At 24.9% G+C, this 19,909-nt stretch overlaps 1 protein-coding gene and 1 non-coding gene across 2 annotated transcripts; both read left to right on the top strand.

Moving 5' to 3' along the window:
* The first annotated feature begins 940 nt into the window (after positions 1-940).
* Positions 941-18,195, top strand: LOC132920681 (metacaspase-2). Its single transcript, XM_060983307.1, has 13 exons — positions 941-1,784; positions 2,573-2,775; positions 3,336-3,773; positions 6,045-6,231; positions 7,679-8,157; positions 9,689-9,758; positions 11,878-11,996; positions 12,070-12,228; positions 12,680-12,870; positions 12,929-13,082; positions 13,153-13,371; positions 15,071-15,156; positions 18,033-18,195. The coding sequence occupies exons 2-13, from the start codon at positions 2,590-2,592 to the stop codon at positions 18,055-18,057; spliced, it is 2,313 nt and encodes a 770-aa protein (XP_060839290.1). The 5' UTR covers positions 941-1,784; positions 2,573-2,589; the 3' UTR covers positions 18,058-18,195.
* Positions 15,429-15,510, top strand: Trnal-aag (transfer RNA leucine (anticodon AAG)). The gene has a single exon. It is a non-coding gene; the product is annotated as a tRNA-Leu (tRNA).
* Positions 18,196-19,909: the final 1,714 nt, after the last annotated feature.

Below are 19,909 nucleotides of genomic sequence, written 5' to 3'. Positions count from 1 at the left end.
CTTTAATATTACAATAAATTTACCTATTATCAAATTTAAAGGTAAGAATATTATTTAGACAATGACATATGCTTTTATTGATATTATCATTTTAAAGTGAGTTGTAAACATTTTAAAGTTGTAATATTTTACATAGCTATAAATCACTTTAAAATAATAATTTCAATAAAAGCATATGTCATTGTCTAGAATCTAGAAAATTTGTTATGATGTACGTAAGACAAGAGACAACACATGCTGGTATTGCGTCCTCTTAAACCATCACAAATCCACAAAATTAATGGTTGAAGGCTTCAACTTGAAGCACAGAATAAGAATTATATTTCATTTTAGTAGCAATGAAATTGCATCTATTGTGTAATCTGTAAACCGTGGAAAAGTGGAGTAGCATAAAATGGCCAAAGCGCCCAAAGCCAAAAATCTCTATTCACTAATCTTCATGCACAAATTAGTACATTACAAATTAGAAATTAATATAAAAATTAATAATATATTAATATTTATTAAAATGATTATCTCAACGGAATTCTAACTAACGATTATAATAACTTAACTTTAACTACTGAACCACAGATATATAAAAATATATTTTATATATCTGTGGACTGTAACCATGGCTTAAGTTTATCTTAAACGTTGACTGTGACCACAGAATAATTATTATCGTGATATAATAAACATGAAATATAAAGTTTGAAATCATGATATTATTCTGTTATTCTGTGCTGTGGACGTTGGGTATCTTTACCCTGTTAATTTTTGTCAGTGACCGGGCCCTCAACAAAATTATTGTACAACCAAGGTGGATAATATATAGATGGATATCCACCTTGCGTCCAACACTTTTCTGTTCTTATCACAGCTGTAATGTGTACCTCCAAATTCCAATCTCCATGGCTCCATAGTCCAACCTCCAAAATCGCCATATTATCATACCGGTACATGCTCGCCGCCGTTGATCACATGGTCTCAAACGACTCAAAATCTCACCACTCGTTACTCGAATTCGATATAATTTAGTCGCATTCGATAATTTTATCATTATATCGCATGCGATAAATATGTCGTACAATTTTTATAACATTTCAAGAATTGGGTCCCTGGGCACTGAGTACTGACCACTCTCAACGGTCAAGTCTCAACCATGATATAATTGATTATATTTATTATTTAATATGTAATATTAATGTTAATTATAATATCATTGTCTCAACTTACTACTCAGTACTCACAAGTGAAGACACTAAGACAGTGACCAGTGTTGTTATTCAATTCCTATAGCGTCATCGTTATTTGTTATTTATTGTTCGTGAACTAATGACAATTAACAATACGAGACATTTAATTTTATCACATTTTATTATACAAAATGATTACTCAGTTTTAAATATTTATGATAACTGTTTATATACCGTTTTTGAAGTTATAAATCTACTTTTTTCTTTGATCTCATGAGTTTTGATTTAAGATGAAATATTTTTCTTTATCTATCGTTATGATCATGTAACGTTATAAATTATATTCATGGTGATTTATAATTGAATCTCATATTCTCATTCTTCCACGTGCTATTTTGATTTGTGAGATACTTCTCGCTATATGTTAGACTGCCATACTGGTCGAAGTGACGAGAATTGTGTACTTACTGTAAAGCTTAAAATAATCGTCGAAGCTGTTGCCTGTTACAAAATTTTTCAATTAGCGTTGAGTTGATTTAATCGTTGTTTTAAACGCTGAACAGTTATATATATATATATATATATATTGGATCATTTAAATATTCTGTAAGTTAATATACTGTACATTTTAATGAATGTTTTTAATAATCTTAAATTACTTCTCAACCATTTATAGTATTAAATTAACTCTCCAATAGGCATTTTACAAACTTTTATTTATCTATTTTCACGTCATAGTTTAACTTCATCATTATAATTTATCTAATTCAAGTTTCTATCACAGCCCTTCAAAAAAAAAAAATAGTACATATCAGTTGTTTCAATTACCTATACAACTACAGTAAATTTAAAACCATTATTGCAATTATAAAGTTAATGCTGAATTATATTATTTTAAGACATCACTTTTAAATTTCAAATTATAGAGTTATCTTAAAGAAATATATAATGGAATGTTAATCTATGGTTGTTGAAATAACAACATTTAATTTACTGCAAAATTGTGTAAGTATTTATGATAACCGATAAATACCAAAAAATTTAGATTTTATGGCACACAATATGAATCACTTTTGATTTACATTTTTTTTTACGTATACATGAGATGTAGATGAGTACAACGTCTAATTTGTGTGGTGTAATCTCATTATATTTTTTTCTGTTCTGTTAGTACATAAAAATGCTTAAAAACTTTGTTAAATGTTGTGTGTATATAACTGCTATGAGTCATATAAAAGACAGTTGTGTTTTATCTATTGTCTAACTTTTAAAATAAGATGTACTTGGTTTATATTTTATTCTCTTAAAAAAATGATTTGTTATAAATTAAAATTATGCCCTTATTTCTATCCTATTTTAATATCTTATTTACAATAAAATGTCTTATAAAATAGATTAATCTCAAATAATCATGGCAGTGGATCTAAATGAAGTCAAAATTAATATAAGGAGCTTGTTAACCAGTTCTCAAAAACCACTCAGTATTTTACAGCTCCAAAAAGATTACCGTGAACAAGAAGGATGTAACTTACCTTATAGAAGTTTAGGTTTTAGTTCAGTCATTGAATTGCTTCAAAGTATGACTGATGTTTTAACTGTAAGAATAAAATAATTATTTTAAAAATGTATTACAGTAGAACCTTGATTATCCAAATTAATTAGGACCGCATCTAGTTTGGTTATTGAAAATTGTTTTAATAAATACATACATATAATATACATGTGTAGATCTTGATAAATATATTTAATATTATTATATTTGAATTGCATTATTTAGATAGATTAAATAAATAAATTTTAAAGATAAAATTTCCATTTTTTGTTCCATCGTAAGAACATAATGTTGTTTAAACTTTGTAGAACTTAATATTCATAATATGTTTATTTGTACACCATACAATACCAAACGGGATTGATAAGTAGATCTGAGGATGTCATTTATATAAACCTATCATGTCTTGATTTTCTACAAAACATTTATATACATATATGTATGTAATGCGTTAATAATAAATTAAGATATTGATAAAATTGGTAAATTGGATGATCATTTTGATAATAAAGGGTTTGGCTAATCAAGGTTCTATTGTACTCTATAATTAGTTTTTTCATGGTTTAAATGTTAATATTAACATGTACATTGTTTAAAATTTTTAGGTCCCTCCAAATCCAAATGAGTCAACTACATTATCTCTTGTTGTTGGGGATAAGACCAACCATTTAAGAATGCTTGTTGTTAAACAAAGATCAAATTCTAGAAAAAAGAAAGCCAAACCCAATATGAAAATACGATATGGACATCAAATAAGTTATAATGGAAACAAAACTTTTTCTGGACACAACTCTTATAATAAAAATATTCTAACTAAAACCAACAACTATGCAAGCAACATATCTCAAAATACTAGAAGTGACTTTCATAGATCCAATAATTCTTCTAAAAGTTATAATCAAATTAATCAGTCGTCTTTAACTAGTAAAAGTTATTCTGATTTAAATAGAAATGATTTTAGTCAAAATGCAAATTCTAGTACTGGTTATATGACAGATAAATTACGTTCTGATATAGAAAGATTCATACTTGAAAATCAAAAGGTAACTTTTTATATTATAGTAATATGTGTCGACTGTCAAATGATAGAGAAATAGTTATTTTTTAAACAAGATTTGGTTGCCCATTCCACAAAATGTTGACTGACAAGCTTAATTTTTAGTTTCTATTTTAATATACAATAAATAATTAAAAACAAATTTTAATATGTAAATGCTTAACTAATTATAGAAAGCAAATAATATTATACTCCAGCGGTTCCCAAACTTTTGTTTTGCGGCACCCTTTAGGAACTGAATTTTCTCATGGTGTCCCTGATAAAAACCGATGACCATTTTTAGATAAAATAATGAATAGAACATTTTAAATTTATTTTTGGCCAACATAACGATTAGCATTGTGGCACACACTTTTGGAACTGTTGCTATATTCTATTTAAACTAATAAGTATACTTAGTGTTTAACTTGTGTAATGTGCATAGTTTGCTTGTTCGCTTTACTATACGAATCTAGGAAAAAAAGCAAAAAAAAAAAACAAATGAAATAAAAGCAAAAGGATAAAAAGCCATTTATGTATAGAAAAAATAAATACATGTATAGCTAATAAAAAATTAGATAGGTCACATTTACTGTAAAACAATACATAGCCATATAAGTAAATTATTTATTTACCTAATTAAATACAATTCGTTGTCAATATATAAAATCAATTAAATGTTTTATAATATGAGATATCGCTGATAAAATGTTAGATAGGTCTCGTTGATTATCTCTATACATCTCTCATAATTTCTTTAAATTTAATTGCATTTTATGCACATAATATTTTATTAAGTATTTATAATACTTTCGTTTACATTCCAAATTTCAGGTAGAAAAGATGTGGTATTTTATCTATCCATCTTACTATCTGTCCTTGAATCATTATAAGATAATTATAAAGTTTATATTTTTATTATAGTCCCACACTACTCATCTTTGTCATTTATTGTGCTTTACAAGTTGTTTATGAGGGGGGGCTCTCCCCATCAACTGTATAAACTTAATATAAAAATGAACTGTTATTGTTAATTATTGACTATGTTTTTACAGTATTTTGGGCTTGGCCCCCCTCATTTTAAAATCCTGACTACGTCACTGTATATGAGGTATTTAAACCCAAAAAATAAAGATTATTTTCACTCATTTAGTGATTTGTAGTTTCCAATTAGTTGTCAATGAAAGCGGCATGAGTTCTGACAAATATAACATACTAAGTAATAATAATAGAAAAATTATGAATGAAATAAAACTTTTAGAGGAGAGGGTTAAGTAAAAAAGAAACCACTTATATTTTACTTTATCATTGATAAAATAAAATTATTTTTTGTATGGTATTTAATTAAAATCTTGACTTATTAAAAGTTTTTTTCATTTACTTTTTATTTTTTCCTATTACCTTACTAAATTTATGGTTTACTTTGTTGTAATTACTTAATTGGTGTTACTTGACTTCATCTTGATAAATACTGGTCAGCTGCTAAATGTGTTTTAATTTAAATAAAGTAGATTATGCAGTAGGGTAACTACCCTCATCAGCGCCCTGAGGCAAAATATATTTTTCTTCCTACCTAATATAAATTTGATTCTTCAACCTTTGTATTGAAACTTTGCCGTGATCAAATTTATGTTTTTTTTTATACTATTAACCCAATCACACTTATATCACATAAAATATTTTGTTCCTAATAAAATAAAAATAAATTTACAATTAGGTACATAAAACCAATATTATTTTATTTGTTATTTTGTTCCCCTCAGGCAACTGCCTCTGTTGCCCCTGTGGTAACTACGCCACTGATATTATGATGATGGCACATTATGAATTATAAATGATTACAAACATTTTTATTCATGATAATTTTATTATATTATGCGTTGCAGTAAAATCTAAAAAATAGTTATGTTCAGTATTAGAGATTTTGATTTTAGATATAGAAATAATTAATGATGGTATGTTTCTTTTAGGTTTTAATTTTTCATTATTACATTAAATCTAAATTATAATAAAAAAACAAATTAATAGTTATAAGTATAAGTTATAAGTAAGTGCAAAAATAAATTGATTAAAATATTAAATATATTATAATTATAATCAGGAACTACCTATAAATTATTTATCGGTAATGGTATTTAAAGCTTATAACTTAGTATAAATTATAACACTTTACATTTTGTAGACCGTTAATAGGTAGGTTATGCTATTTGATATCTATAGAAGAAATTATTTTTAGTTCAGTTTTTCAAGTTTTGTGCTAACATATTTTTTTTTTCAGCTGATATCTATATATAAGTTAAAAGAAATCGTAAAACAACATCCTGACTATTCAGTTTTGAAAATAAACTGTATGCAAGATTTAAAGGACCAAGTTAAAGATTTTTTAAATATAAATGATACAAGTGTTTCTTTAAAAAATACATTACAATCTAAAACTTCTATAGCCAGTTTACATCACAATACAGGTACCTATTAACCTTAAATAGTACTATATCATATCTATTACATAATTGATTTTAAGTAGGATGCAAATGTGAATGCCCTTAAAAAACTAGTAAATACTTTTACAAGAGTATGATTTTAATATGACTATAATATAGCATAGTTTAATAAAATGCTTTTAAAAATCATTTACCATTACCACACTATAAGCGATATAATCAATAATAACACATTAGTATTATGTTCTTGGAAATTAAAAAATAATTAAATTACAAATAAAAAGGAATATAATTGTAAAATGTAGATAATTTTGAATGAGTAAAAAGGTAAACATTATTGAAAATGTTGCTTATCATTATTGTTATACAACAGCTGCTACCAAATCTGACTGGAACATAGGTAAAAACATGCATAATAAAACTAGGAATATAAGCAAAATAATTATTGAACTTTTTTTAAGGAATTCTAGTAGTTTTTATCAAATTTAAAACTTTCTTTTAAAATAAATAAAAAATTACTCTAAATCATACAAATTTTCTGTAAATACCAATAAGTGCTCTAAAAGTTAAAAAAATATTAATTAGAAATTTTAATTTTAATTTTTTTGATGTATGAAACAAATGTACTTGAAAAAAATGTTTTAAATTCTAAGAAAAGGTTGGAATTAGCATTTTTATCCAAGCCTTAATTATCAGTATTAAATACTTTTTTTAATGTTTTAAAATTACTTTTAAAAATAAAAATAATAGTTTTAGGAAGTCTTATAAATATTTTGTTCTAATGGAAAATGTAACGTCAATTATTTAATTATTTTTTAAAAAATATTTCTTAACAATTATTATCTAATAACTTATGATTTTAATTATAATATTTGTGGAAATGTGAAGTCATAATAATATTTTTATAGGATTTTACGTTTTACCTAGATCATCAATTATAATTGTTTTGTATAGCTTAACATAGAATAAAGATACAATTATAAAGTAGAATTATTTATAAATATAAGGTGTAGCAAAACTCTCCCTAGTTTTAGTATGTCATTGTAGAGGTTGTAGAATGGTGGTGATTAGTGATTGACAATTTCATGGGGATGGAAAGTGAATGTTACAACAGGTTTTAGTCATAATCTTGACACAGACTAACCAGCAATGCAATTTTTCCGAGGAAACCAATGTTTTTATATAAGAGTTTGTAGCTGCTGTCCTAAGCCATTCTATACTAGTTTAAAATTTATCATTGTCAAGCAGTTTTGGATTAAAAATCAATTACATTGAGGTAAAAAAAAAAAATAAGATATGCTATCCGAAATGGAGGTGGATAGGTGAACTAGGGAATGTATTTTGCCACACACTGTACTTCTTATCTTATAGTTTGTATATTTTAATATGTAAATAATATTTGTATTTGTCATTTTAATGTTAAATGCATGTGATATAACTACATATTATATTAATTGATTTTAATTTACAGATGTACAAATTAAGCCTTTAAGACTATCTGATGTTAATAAATCATCATATAATAATTCACTACCTAGTATATCAGCTGTAAATCATATTAATAGTGAAGATAAAAAAGTGATAAATTCAAAAAAATATGAATGTAATGAACAAAATATAGTGTCTGATTTGTATACACGGCTAATGGTTAATGGATTTCAAGAAGATATAACTCAAAATAAAAATCTAAATGATAATAATTTTGGAATGATTAGTAAAATAAATAGATCAATTGAATCTTCGACTGATTATATAGATATGTGTAAAAATCAAAGTATGGTTAGAGAACTTGGAGACGGTTTTTATAATACAGATAAAAACTCTGATATTGCTAAAATTAATTTAAGAAAAAATATTGAATATGTGAAAAAACTATCAGAAAATAGAAAAATAAAATATGTAGATACAGAATTTGTAAATGGAAAGAAACCCGAATCTTGTCCTATTACTGTAAGTTTAAAATATTATAAAACATATTTCAACAGTTTATGCCAAACAAAAATTATATTTAAAAAAAAAACATAACATATATTTTTAATGCCATTAACTAAATTATAGCCTTCTTTATATTAAAAATATTTAGCAATTATTGATTCAAACAATAATAATAAGAAAGTCAGTTTTGGATTTATTTTTAAAAATAGGGTAGGCAAGTGGGTATAGTAGAGATAGGAGTTGGTCACCATAATAGATGTGTTAAATTTGAATGCAATGACAAGTATCATTATATAACAAAAACAATTCCGTTAGGAGTTGATTTGTTAATCTAGGATAATTAGTAAAATATATTATATGAGCATTATTACCTATATTTAAATTGTAATATATCGTTTTCTTACGCGATTTCTTAAAAAATTAAATTTCATACACTCATAAAATTTTTTCTATATTGGCGCTACAATTTTTTTTTACAGTTACTTGAAGCAAAACTTATGGCTAACTTTGTATTAGGTTTTTTAACCTTAGGTATAAATCAAAAATTTTTTTACGAATTTTCAACTTCAAAATTCCTTGCAAATGTTCACGATTTTGATATATTTTATAAACATTTGAACTATCTTTTTTTACTACAATAAGTACAACTTATAAGTTATAATAAACCTTGTATCAAATTTTAAAGATTTTTTGGAAAGCCAAATTTTTTTATCAGCATTTCAAGAAAAAAAAATTAGAAAAATCGAAAATTTCAATTGTCTACAAATAGTTTAAAAATAGTCAAAATATTTTGGAAATTTAATCGTAAATAAATAACGTGAATATAAGCATCTGGTGAAAATTTCAAGTATTTACAATGATTTGTTTTTGAGTTCCAGAAAAATAAAAAAATCGATTTTGTCAAAAACTGGTTATGTGTAAAAATTTTCATTTTCTGTTATTTTTTAATGCTTTTTCCTGACGCTTTAGAAAACTACTGGAAATTTTTTACTTTTGAGTCCCCAATGTACCAACTAGATTCATTTTCCTTTTCAAAGAGAGTGAAGTAAAAATCAAAGCATTATTTCTACTTCAAAACGTGATGACAGACACAAAAATTAATAAAAACACACATCATTGTAAAATCAATATATTCATCACTCTGTTCAGAATCTAAAAAAAGATTAAACTGAGATGCAAAATAATTTTGCTTCTTTTTGAATAGTTTTTAATTTAAGGTTTGAACGAATTGTATGATTAGAGACAAATGAAGAGGTATTATTTCATTTCCTTTGTGTAATATTTTACAAATTTTGATTTAATCTTATATTGTTTTTAATTTCTCATAATTGAAGGCAAATAGTTAGATAGGATTACTAATTAAAACTTATAAAATTAGAAGTTAGTTTATTCCCTAATTTAAAATTTTTTTCTTCAATTAATAATCTGTAATCTTTATTTGCCATAATGTTTCAACATAGTATTATTATGATTACTATTTTATTATTTATTTTGAAGTAATCATGATCAATAATTCTACCAAAATTATTAATTTAAATATTTTCAGATGAGTGGTGAAAATTCTCTTAACAATTTAAATTCATTTTTGCATTCTACTCCAAAGAAAAATAATAATGGTAAGTAATTATTTTATTTATTTTTATAAATTATTAAATATCTATTTTAAGTTTTAAATTAGTTTCAGTATGAGATAAGGTATCTTTATAATTATTTTAACTTAGAATTTTGATTTTGAGAATATTTTAATCTACGAATGATAGGCCATGACTAGCTGAACAGATAAAACATTTCCTCCACCATGTCTCTTGGTATAGTGGTCGGTGGATGGGAATTTGGAAAACCAATCAAGAGCTGGTCGTACCCAAAAATACTAAATTATTAATTACTTATTCATGATCTTCAATTACGTGGGGTATATGTTTTTCTGTTTATCCTGTTTATTGAAAATCAAGGTGAATACCTGCCAAGTTAAAAACTAAATTAGAGTAACTCTGAGTGTACCTAATATACTGGCATTGAGGTAGGCTTTTGAGTGGATAAGATTTTTTTGACAACTATTTTGGTGTATAGAAGAAATTCAATTTTGTATAAATCCAAGTTATTGATGGCTTTTTTTAGGTCGAAAAAAAGAGAGGCAAAGGTGAACGTGGGTGACCTGATGTCCCAATTCTGAGAAAGTGAAAATAATATCTTGAGATAGAAGGATAGAGATTATGAATCACCACCCATAATAAATGTTTATGAACATATTGCTGGTAAAAATGAAATCAGTAGCTGTTCTAAATTAGATCTTTAATAAAAAGTCTGTAATGCTTAGAAAAATGAGTATGAATGATCAGGTATAAAAGTATGGTTTTACACATAAATTCTGTAGAGTTAATAATTGACATCAAGTTTGTGGTAAAACTGGAAAAATTACTCATTTCATTGATATAAATTAGTGGTGGTTTTGGAGAAATTGTATTTCATTTGAGTCTTTGTGTAGCAAGAATTGAATACTGATTTGGACTTCTGAATATTTTTTATTTTTTATCCTTTACCTTGGGTGAAAGCAAAGATGACGATAGATTGTAATGACCATGCATTCATAAGCTCTGAATTTTTTTTAATTTTTCAAATAGAAAACTATTTTTATTGTAGATTTCATACTATAATAGTTTGGTATAATAGAATATTCAATCAATCATCAATAGTTATATTTTATTTTATAAATTAAAAGTATATAAAGCTATTAGTTTTCATATTAGTGATTACATGCTATACTACTGTTTTAATAATAAACTTAAATGGTTGTTTAAATATTAATTAATTTAAATTACTTAAAAGTTATTTGTTTATTAGTTGGTTTGTTAATTAGATTAACTTAATCTTATTTTGCATAATGTATTATAAAACTGAATTTTCAAGTTCTTAAAAAGCAATGTTTTTATTAAAAATTATATTTTTTATTCTTATATTTTTTTTTAAGTTTTTTACTTTTTTGAATGACAACATTAAGTTTTAATTTCATATTCCAAAGCAGAATATTTTTCTGAGTATTTTGATACATAAAAATCGAATTTAGGGCGAGTAGTTTATGAGTTATAAGAATTTAAATTTTAGATGCGCGGAGTGGAGTGGTACGGGGTTATCCCGCAAAATGTTTGTCTACTACTCCACTTGTCTAAACTTTAAATACGTATAACTCACAAACTACTCGCCCTAAATTCGATTTTTATGTATCAAAATACTCAGAAAAATATTCTGCTTTGGAATATAAAATGTTATTTTATGTTGTTATTCAAATAAGTAAAAAACTTAAAAAAAAATATTAGGATAAAAAATATTTAAAAATATAATTTTTTAATAAAAACGTTGTTTTTTAACAATTTGAAACTATGTAAAAATCAAAATTTGAATATATGCATAATTTAAGCAAAATAATGGGGTGAGCATGCTTAAAAAATCACCTTGTATAGGTTTTCATTTCATAGGGGACCCGATTATATATATTTCTATTTTATGGGGGGAAAGGAGGGAGAAGACACTATTTTAAATAGTTGTGTTTTTCATTTCGAGAGGGGTCCGCCCCCTCCCATAAATATGCCACTGCTTTATACAAATAGTTTTATAGTTTTTTATTTCTAAATACAAGAAAAAAACTAAAAATTAATAAATAATGTATAATAGTTTTGATACTTATTTATTTGATTTATAATATTTAACATTTTAATTTATTTTACTCTTCAAACATAGATAACCTAACATTGGAAAAAGACCAATGTATTCCTGAAATAGTAAGGTTAAACATTGCAAGAATATTCAAAGTATACTGTTATGGTGTGAATACTGAGAATTTTAAATTAATTTATACTGTAAGTTTATGTTATAACTTCAATATTATATCAGTTTGTAACTTGTTAATATATATGTATGTTGAATTTTCAGAAATTGTACTGTACCATTTTTGATCCATTTTTTTTTGGTTTTACATCAATTAAACAATTGTTAAAGGTATTGGATCAAATGATTGAAATACGTAATAATGTACTGTACCCAAAAAATGAATTTAAATTGTATGAAAATATGGATTTTAAAAATAAGAATGTAAATACACAAGTCTGATTGAATAATATTAAAATTTAGAATACATTAAACAGAGGACACATGTTATTTTTGTCTTACACATGTAAAATTTTATTGTAATATAATGTAGATTTATCTATAATAAAATTTCTGTTTTAAAGTCACTTAGTAATGTATTCCAGCATGGTTTTTTTTTTAATTTAATAAATTGTAATTATTTACAAAATTAATAATTTTAATAGTTTCGTAAAAAAAATTAACTGGATTTCATTAATGACTTATATACTTCATCTATAAATGTATCTATTGTTCTCAGATCTGTTATTTTAGTAAAATAAAACTTTACTATTTTAATGGTATGGTTTTTTGAGTACATTAATCAATTTTATCTTATTATGTTTGTGTAAGACAGAAGAATATTGTGGATATTCTGAATACATTTTCTTTTCACTAAATTATTTAATATTTTCAGGATTGTTTATTATCAAACATTTGTTTAAATAATGAAGTTAACATTTCTACAAACATAGAACAACCATTATTGTCTTTTAATCAAGACAGATTAAAAAAAATGCTGTTGGTTGAAACATATAATCCAAGTTTATTTTATTTACAATTATGTTATAAGATTGTGGAACTTGATCGTCTAATGATGCAAATGCAGTAAATATTAAAAACAATAGTAATCATTTTATTTTGTTTATCTTCTAATTTTTTCCAGACAATTTTATGAAACTGAAAATAAAAACTATTTTGTCAAAATGGAACAAATTTTACCAGGTTCATTTTATGCATCTTCCTATACTTCATTTTCAAATATTAAACAATGGTATAGAGTTAGAGTTTTAAGAGAAGTTAATCCAACCACTGTTGAAGTAACTAAAAAAAAATATTAATATATACTCAAAATATTTATGTTATGACTTTATGAGCTATATTTATTAGGTTATTCATGTGGACTATGGAACTATTGATAATATTCCGAAGACTGAATTACGATTTTTGAAATGTGAATTTTGTAATTTACCATGTCAAGCAATCCATTGTTGTTTGACTGGTTATAATGAACTTGATTCAATTTCACCTGAAGTTACAAAAGCATTTTTAGAAATCATAAATATTAATAAGGAGGTTTTGGTTATGGTCGATGCTTATTTTATATTGGTAAATTTTATACATTTATTTATAATATTATGATATTAGTTAAATTTAGTTGTAGTGCAATTCATAGGCGTGCGCACAGGTGCTGTATGGGTTGTGCTTAATATAGTTAATCGGCCTAAAGAGCTGCTAATCAAAATAGCCTATATTATAGATTGTGGGATTAACAATTTTAATTAGAAAAGTGTAGCTACTTTTAAATATTAAACATACCAATATTTTATTTATTACCTATTATTTAAAAATCTATTTTCTACAAATTAAATAATTTTTATAGTATGTTGTATAAAAATTACAATAGAGTATTGAAGTTAGAAATAGATTTAAAAATAGACATATAAATTGGATATTGCATTGGATCAATGAATTAATAAATAAGTGTATATGCACATTTACAGTATACAGGTTAATTCTTTTATCAAATAACACTCAATTATTTCAAAATATATTAATGTTTTTTTTTAATAACAATATATATTTCTAATTTAATATTCTGAAGCAAAATAGTGTTTGGAGTATTTTGATATATAAATATATCAATTTGATAGTTTATGAGATAAGCATTTAATATTTAAGTGAGTGGAGTAGTAGACCAACGTTTTGCAGGGTATTCTTGTATATCACCATTTCGCAATTACATAAATTTAAAATACTTCTAACTCAATATTTGTCCAAATTTTAATTTTTATCTATCAAAATACTCCAAAAATATTCTGCATCAAAGTATGAAATTATAAATGTTGTCATTTAAAAAAGTAAAAGCTTAAAAAATTAAAATAATAAAAAATATTAAAAAAATATAATTTTTTTCCAAAAACATTTATAGATTTTGAAATGATGAGCGTTATTTGATAAAAAGAATCATTTGGTAACAAGTCCAGATTAAGACCTGTAGTATCTAGAGGCTGTAAACATATCTTATTATTTTTTATTATTTAATTTATATTTATTAATTAATTGTATAAACTTTTTACAAATTTCAATAAATATACAAAAACCAATCATTATTCATTATTCAACTTATAGATAGTTAAATAATAAAATAATATTCTTAACTCATTGGAAATTTAAAGTAACAGTAAGTAAACCAATAAAAGTTAAAATATAAATTACATTTAATAATTAATTTTATTTTTAATATGTATTTATAAAAACATTGTGAATATAATGATCTTCTTAAACCTGTGGTCCATCAATAATCATGGTTTTATAGTCTAGCCTACACTAATGGGCGTAACTAGGATTTAATAGTAACAGGGGCTAGAGTCCTAGAAAACCAAAGTTAAAAATAATTTGTAGGCTAATTGAGGCTAAAAAGTAAAACCTTTTAGGGGCGCTAAATAAAAATACCTCCTAGTTATGCAGATGCCTACACTGCTTATGATTTAATTTAAACCTAAGTAAATCACATAGCTATGGTATTAAATCAGTGATATACCCAAGATTAATAAGATCAATATAGTATCATAGTTTTATCATGAAAAGTAATATTTATCATACATTTATACATAAAGATTATAAACTATACTTAAATGGTCCTGTGTGATATTTGCATGAAAAAAATATTCGCTGTAACTGATTTGAAAGTGCCCACGCCTATGAGTACACATTTAAAACCAGATATCAGACGAAAAATACTTATTATAACTAATCACTAATTATTTAATATCAATTATATTATATTTATATTCTTTATATTTAGAATAAACATTGTCAAATCTTACACGTCACCTTGTTCCAAAATAAATCAAATGATTCAAAAAAATTAGAAAATATCAACAACGAGTTGTAAGTACCTATTTAAATTTTCAAGAATACTTGGTTCACAAATTTGATCACTATTGATAAATTAAATAATTTAATTATAAACAATTTTTAATTATAAAGCATTTAGAACATATCAATTTTTTTTTAAACGCTAAACAGATTTATTATTTATATTTACAGTTTGTTATTAATATTATGTGTTATGTAAAGTATTATTTTCTTAATAAATTTTATATAGACCTCAATTAATTTAAGATTCTAAATAACCCTCTATAACAAAACTTTGCATCGGAGGTAGCGTGGCCGAGCGGTCTAAGGCGCTGGTTTAAGGCACCAGTCTCTTCGGAGGCGTGGGTTCGAATCCCACCGCTGCCACATAAATTTTTTGGGTTTTTTTGCATCAAATAATGTTACAATTACGTTTGGATTCTATCTGGGCCGGATATTGTTCACTTTTATTTTTATAATCGAAAAGAAATTTATACTGTCCTCTATTTATCAAACAACGGTCATCCTAAAGACCTGACAATAATTAAAAGCATTTAAAATAGGTACAATAAAAGTGTTTCCGTGTAATCTATTCTAATTCTATAAAATAAAATAATGAGGACATTGTTATGAACTTATAATTTTTTTTTGGAAAAAGTCATAGTTATAATTTTTTAAATTATTAATAAATTGAAAAAATTGTACTTATAATTAATTCATTTTATGATGTATGGTATGTGTATAATTTTTTTCCCAAGAATCGATATGATAGCTAAAATTAGTTGTATAAAAGATTATAAACGTTGATTCTGGACTCTGGTGTGCTTGGGCGCATTAACCTCTAAGTTAAAATATTGGCCTCGTTTATATGATTGTAGTACAGTACAGCGTAAACACTAAAAACCCTGTTATGCTATAGTTAGTTAGGTTAATACAGCGAATCTTGGTATATGAAATTAAAACTTTCAGTAAGACGTAAAAGGTTTGAAAGTATTTAATTCTTTACAAATCATGAGATAAAAATACCACAACATTCATTCCAGAAAATTAAATTATTATACGTAATTTCATAATTTTTTGACATTCCTTGAATGGCTAATGTCTCTTAAAAAAAGTTCTAGGTCACTTTGTACGGTTCGAACATTAAAAGCTTAAGACACGGACACTTTGTACTATTTAATATTGTGGGCCGCGAGCAGCCTCGCTAGTACTGGGCCGTGAACCATATATAATATTAAATATACTCTAACTAAATAACCTAACCTATTTTTATTATATACCTAATAATCAGGCACTACAGGGGGTTTGGAGATATTATTATTATTATCTACATTACACTCACAACCAACGTTTCTTAAACTTTTTTTATCTGTGGAACCCCTACTTTTTTTTTTACCTTTTTTTAGGATCATTGTAAATAAATTATAATCATAAAATAATATAGTGTTAAAGGTATTTAATTTTAAAAAACATGTAAAATAAAAATAAAAATAATAATAATTGTAGAGTCTACAGTCTACACCATAAGTGTCATTCTGGTTGAATGTTCGGAAAGACTATCCAGCAACCGTTAAAATTGCACTGAGAAACTTGATGGTCTTTTTGACAACTTATCTGTTTAGACGTGCTTTTTCTACTTTAATTTTTTCTTTTCAATAAATATAGGAATAAACTGAATGTTGAGAATGATTTTTAGTACTATCCAGTTTTAATCCAGATCTTGACTCTCGTGGAGGATAAGCAATGTCAAAAATCATATTAAAATTTTTAACTTCTGATTAAGTTGAGTAAAGTGTTTTTCTTAATAAAATAATTTATTTTTTAATTCTTTTACTTTTAATAACTGCCGTATATATATATTATATATATATATATATTATATATATATATATATAATATATATGTGCTTACTGCTTACGTATATAGGTGGGCCTCGAAGATTTTTTTTAAAAATTGGTGGTCCGCACAACTAAAAAGGTTGGAAACCGCTGTACTATTATATACATAAAATATAAACAAGTCGTTATAACATCTGTTCGAATCGCAACTCCCCTTAAGAATTCATAAGAGACAAAAATCCAATGCTTATGACAATAATAAACCATTGAATATAACTATAGTATAAAAAAAGGAAATAACAAATTTTGAATTTTTAAATTCCCCTATATTGGCTATATTACGTATAGTTTTTAATGATTTTTTCCAATATTATTATTTATTTATATTTATAATGTAGTATTGTACACATTTTTAATTTACTTTTTAATATGATTTTTGATAATATAGTAATAATAAATTTAAAAAAATAATTTTTTCGACTTGTTATATACTATATTTTTTAACGTTTGTAATATTGACTTTTTATTTAATTTTTACATTTTATTAATTGGCATTATAGGTATATACTTACTACTTAGGTATATAACTTATATTTACAGTAATACTTTATGTATATAATATAATACAAAGTAACCGCGTTCTGAAAGGAACATTTTTATCCGACCGGCGACCGTACAGTGTCCGCGTTAAGCAGTTTAAATACTAGACCGCACAAAATCACTGTTTTGCCTTAAACAAGTGTTTATCTTTATTATGCTGACGTCGATTTAAATAGTTTGATTGACGATTAGAAAAAAAAAGACGATATCAGTATAAAAAATAGTTAAATAATAATCTTATTAATATTTCTATATTATCGGTAACGGTATGACGCGTCTTAATGGTATAGTAATTCTGTGTATAACGCATTAGTCAAACCAACTATTGGATTGCCTTAATTTTTAAAGAAAAAAATACTCATAACATCATAACGTTTTTAGAAAAAAAAACTTATTTTTCACTATTTTTTATTTTAATGCTTTTATATTTTAACGAACATTTTTATCAACAAATTTGGTGTTTTTCCACAGAACTATATGGCATTTGAAACGCTGAGAATTCTGCACTTTCAAGACAACTTTTATCGGACTGGTGGACAGTCTATGGTGCTGAATTGAGTTATTCAATTCTCCGTCGTTGTTTAGATAATTTTATTGTTCAACTTAATTGTTTTAATAAGTATTTAATTTTATTTAATTCCTGTTTTAGTTTATCCTACTTATTAGTTTTTAAGGATTTTATAAGCTTTTGATTTGTATTATTCTATTTTATTTATTTATAGTTTTATGTTTAAGCACTTGCAGTGGTCTTTTAATTGACAAATGCTTATTGTGGTCACTTTTTTTAAATATATAAATTATTACCGCACGCGTACCGCACATTCATACGCGGTGCATTATGTCGAAAAAAACAAAATATGGGACCAGTTTTGTACTTTTTTAAAACATAAAAAGAATATAGTGGGTACCACCCACTCATTTACGCGTGGTTATAATAATGCTCCCCCCGCTGTCAAAAACTAACTATTGTTTATTATATTATTATTATTATTATTATTATTTCGTCGTATATATTGTATGTACATAACATTTATTTTATACGTGTACAATTTATTCGCGACGTCTGCTCGTTTCTACAGCTATTGTTTGTTCGAGATTTATGTTTACAAAAAATAATACAATAACGTTCGCAATGTTTTAAAAACAAAAAAGATTAGTAAGGTATAGCAAAATCGTGTTTTCTTGGGTGAGTATATATTATGTATAGTATATACTGTCTATGTGCACATGGCACCGTCAGGATATTATTCGAATTTGCTGCAGAACATAATGTATCTGCTATTACGTGCGATTATAAATTATCATGCTTATAATTGTTTGGTTTGAGATTGCCGTAAATTGTACACACAGAATTTAATAATTTGTAAGTGTTATTCATGTATCACGACGACGTCATAATATTACTATCATTTTTATTAAATTGTTCTTAACATAAAAGTATAAAACTCGTGTTATAGACTTAGAATACTTATAGTATTAGAAATATTATTACTATTATAAATACCGCAACTGTTGAACGGTTAGCCTTATATAATAATTATTACTTATTAGACTATTAATTGTTTACAAAATATGACAATATGACATCATATTATTCCTGACGTTATTTGAACTAATATTTCATGATTGTCTATATCAATAATACTATGTATTTTTTCTTAAATACTGTTTTTTTGGAAATAATTGTAATTGTGAAGTATAATATTTATATTGTGTTTTTTTTTTCATTGTTACTACCTATGAATTATGATATACTACTATAACTGGTTGATAGTTGTGCGTAAGATTTTAGCAGTTACAGAAATTAAACACGTGACAAACGGATGAAAACAATAGTTTTTGATGGCATTTATAGTCCATTCACTATATATTACACATAATTTTAGAAAATGGCTTTGATTTTCCCTCATTGAGTAGTATTTTTATTTTTACGATTTTTTATAGGATGTTTATGCACCATCGTTTTAATTTTTCGAGAATGATCTTCGCGAACATTCTATTGTGTTCTATTTCTATCATATTATAGATTATATAAATCTGAGTACCAAAGACCTTGGTTTGACAACAATCTATAACCTCCTGGACAATATTATAATTATTGTTGTATATTGTAATATGTATATTATGTATTAAGATAAAGTTTTTTTTTAAATATGTACATAATACTACTAAATTGGTGATGAAATATTTTTCAATAAAAAAACATAGAAAGAGTGAGTGAAGATCATTGCTATTTTAGAGTCAACTCGCAAAAAATACGTTATATACCTAGATATTTAAGTTGTAAGTTAATTTAAGTATATATTAAAAAGTAATTTGTTTGTTTCATCAAAAACATTTTAATGTAT

The sequence above is a fragment of the Rhopalosiphum padi genome, chromosome 2, assembly GCF_020882245.1.
Source record: "Rhopalosiphum padi isolate XX-2018 chromosome 2, ASM2088224v1, whole genome shotgun sequence".
Lineage (NCBI taxonomy): Eukaryota > Metazoa > Arthropoda > Insecta > Hemiptera > Aphididae > Rhopalosiphum > Rhopalosiphum padi.
This window is presented reverse-complemented; position numbering and strand designations above follow the sequence as displayed.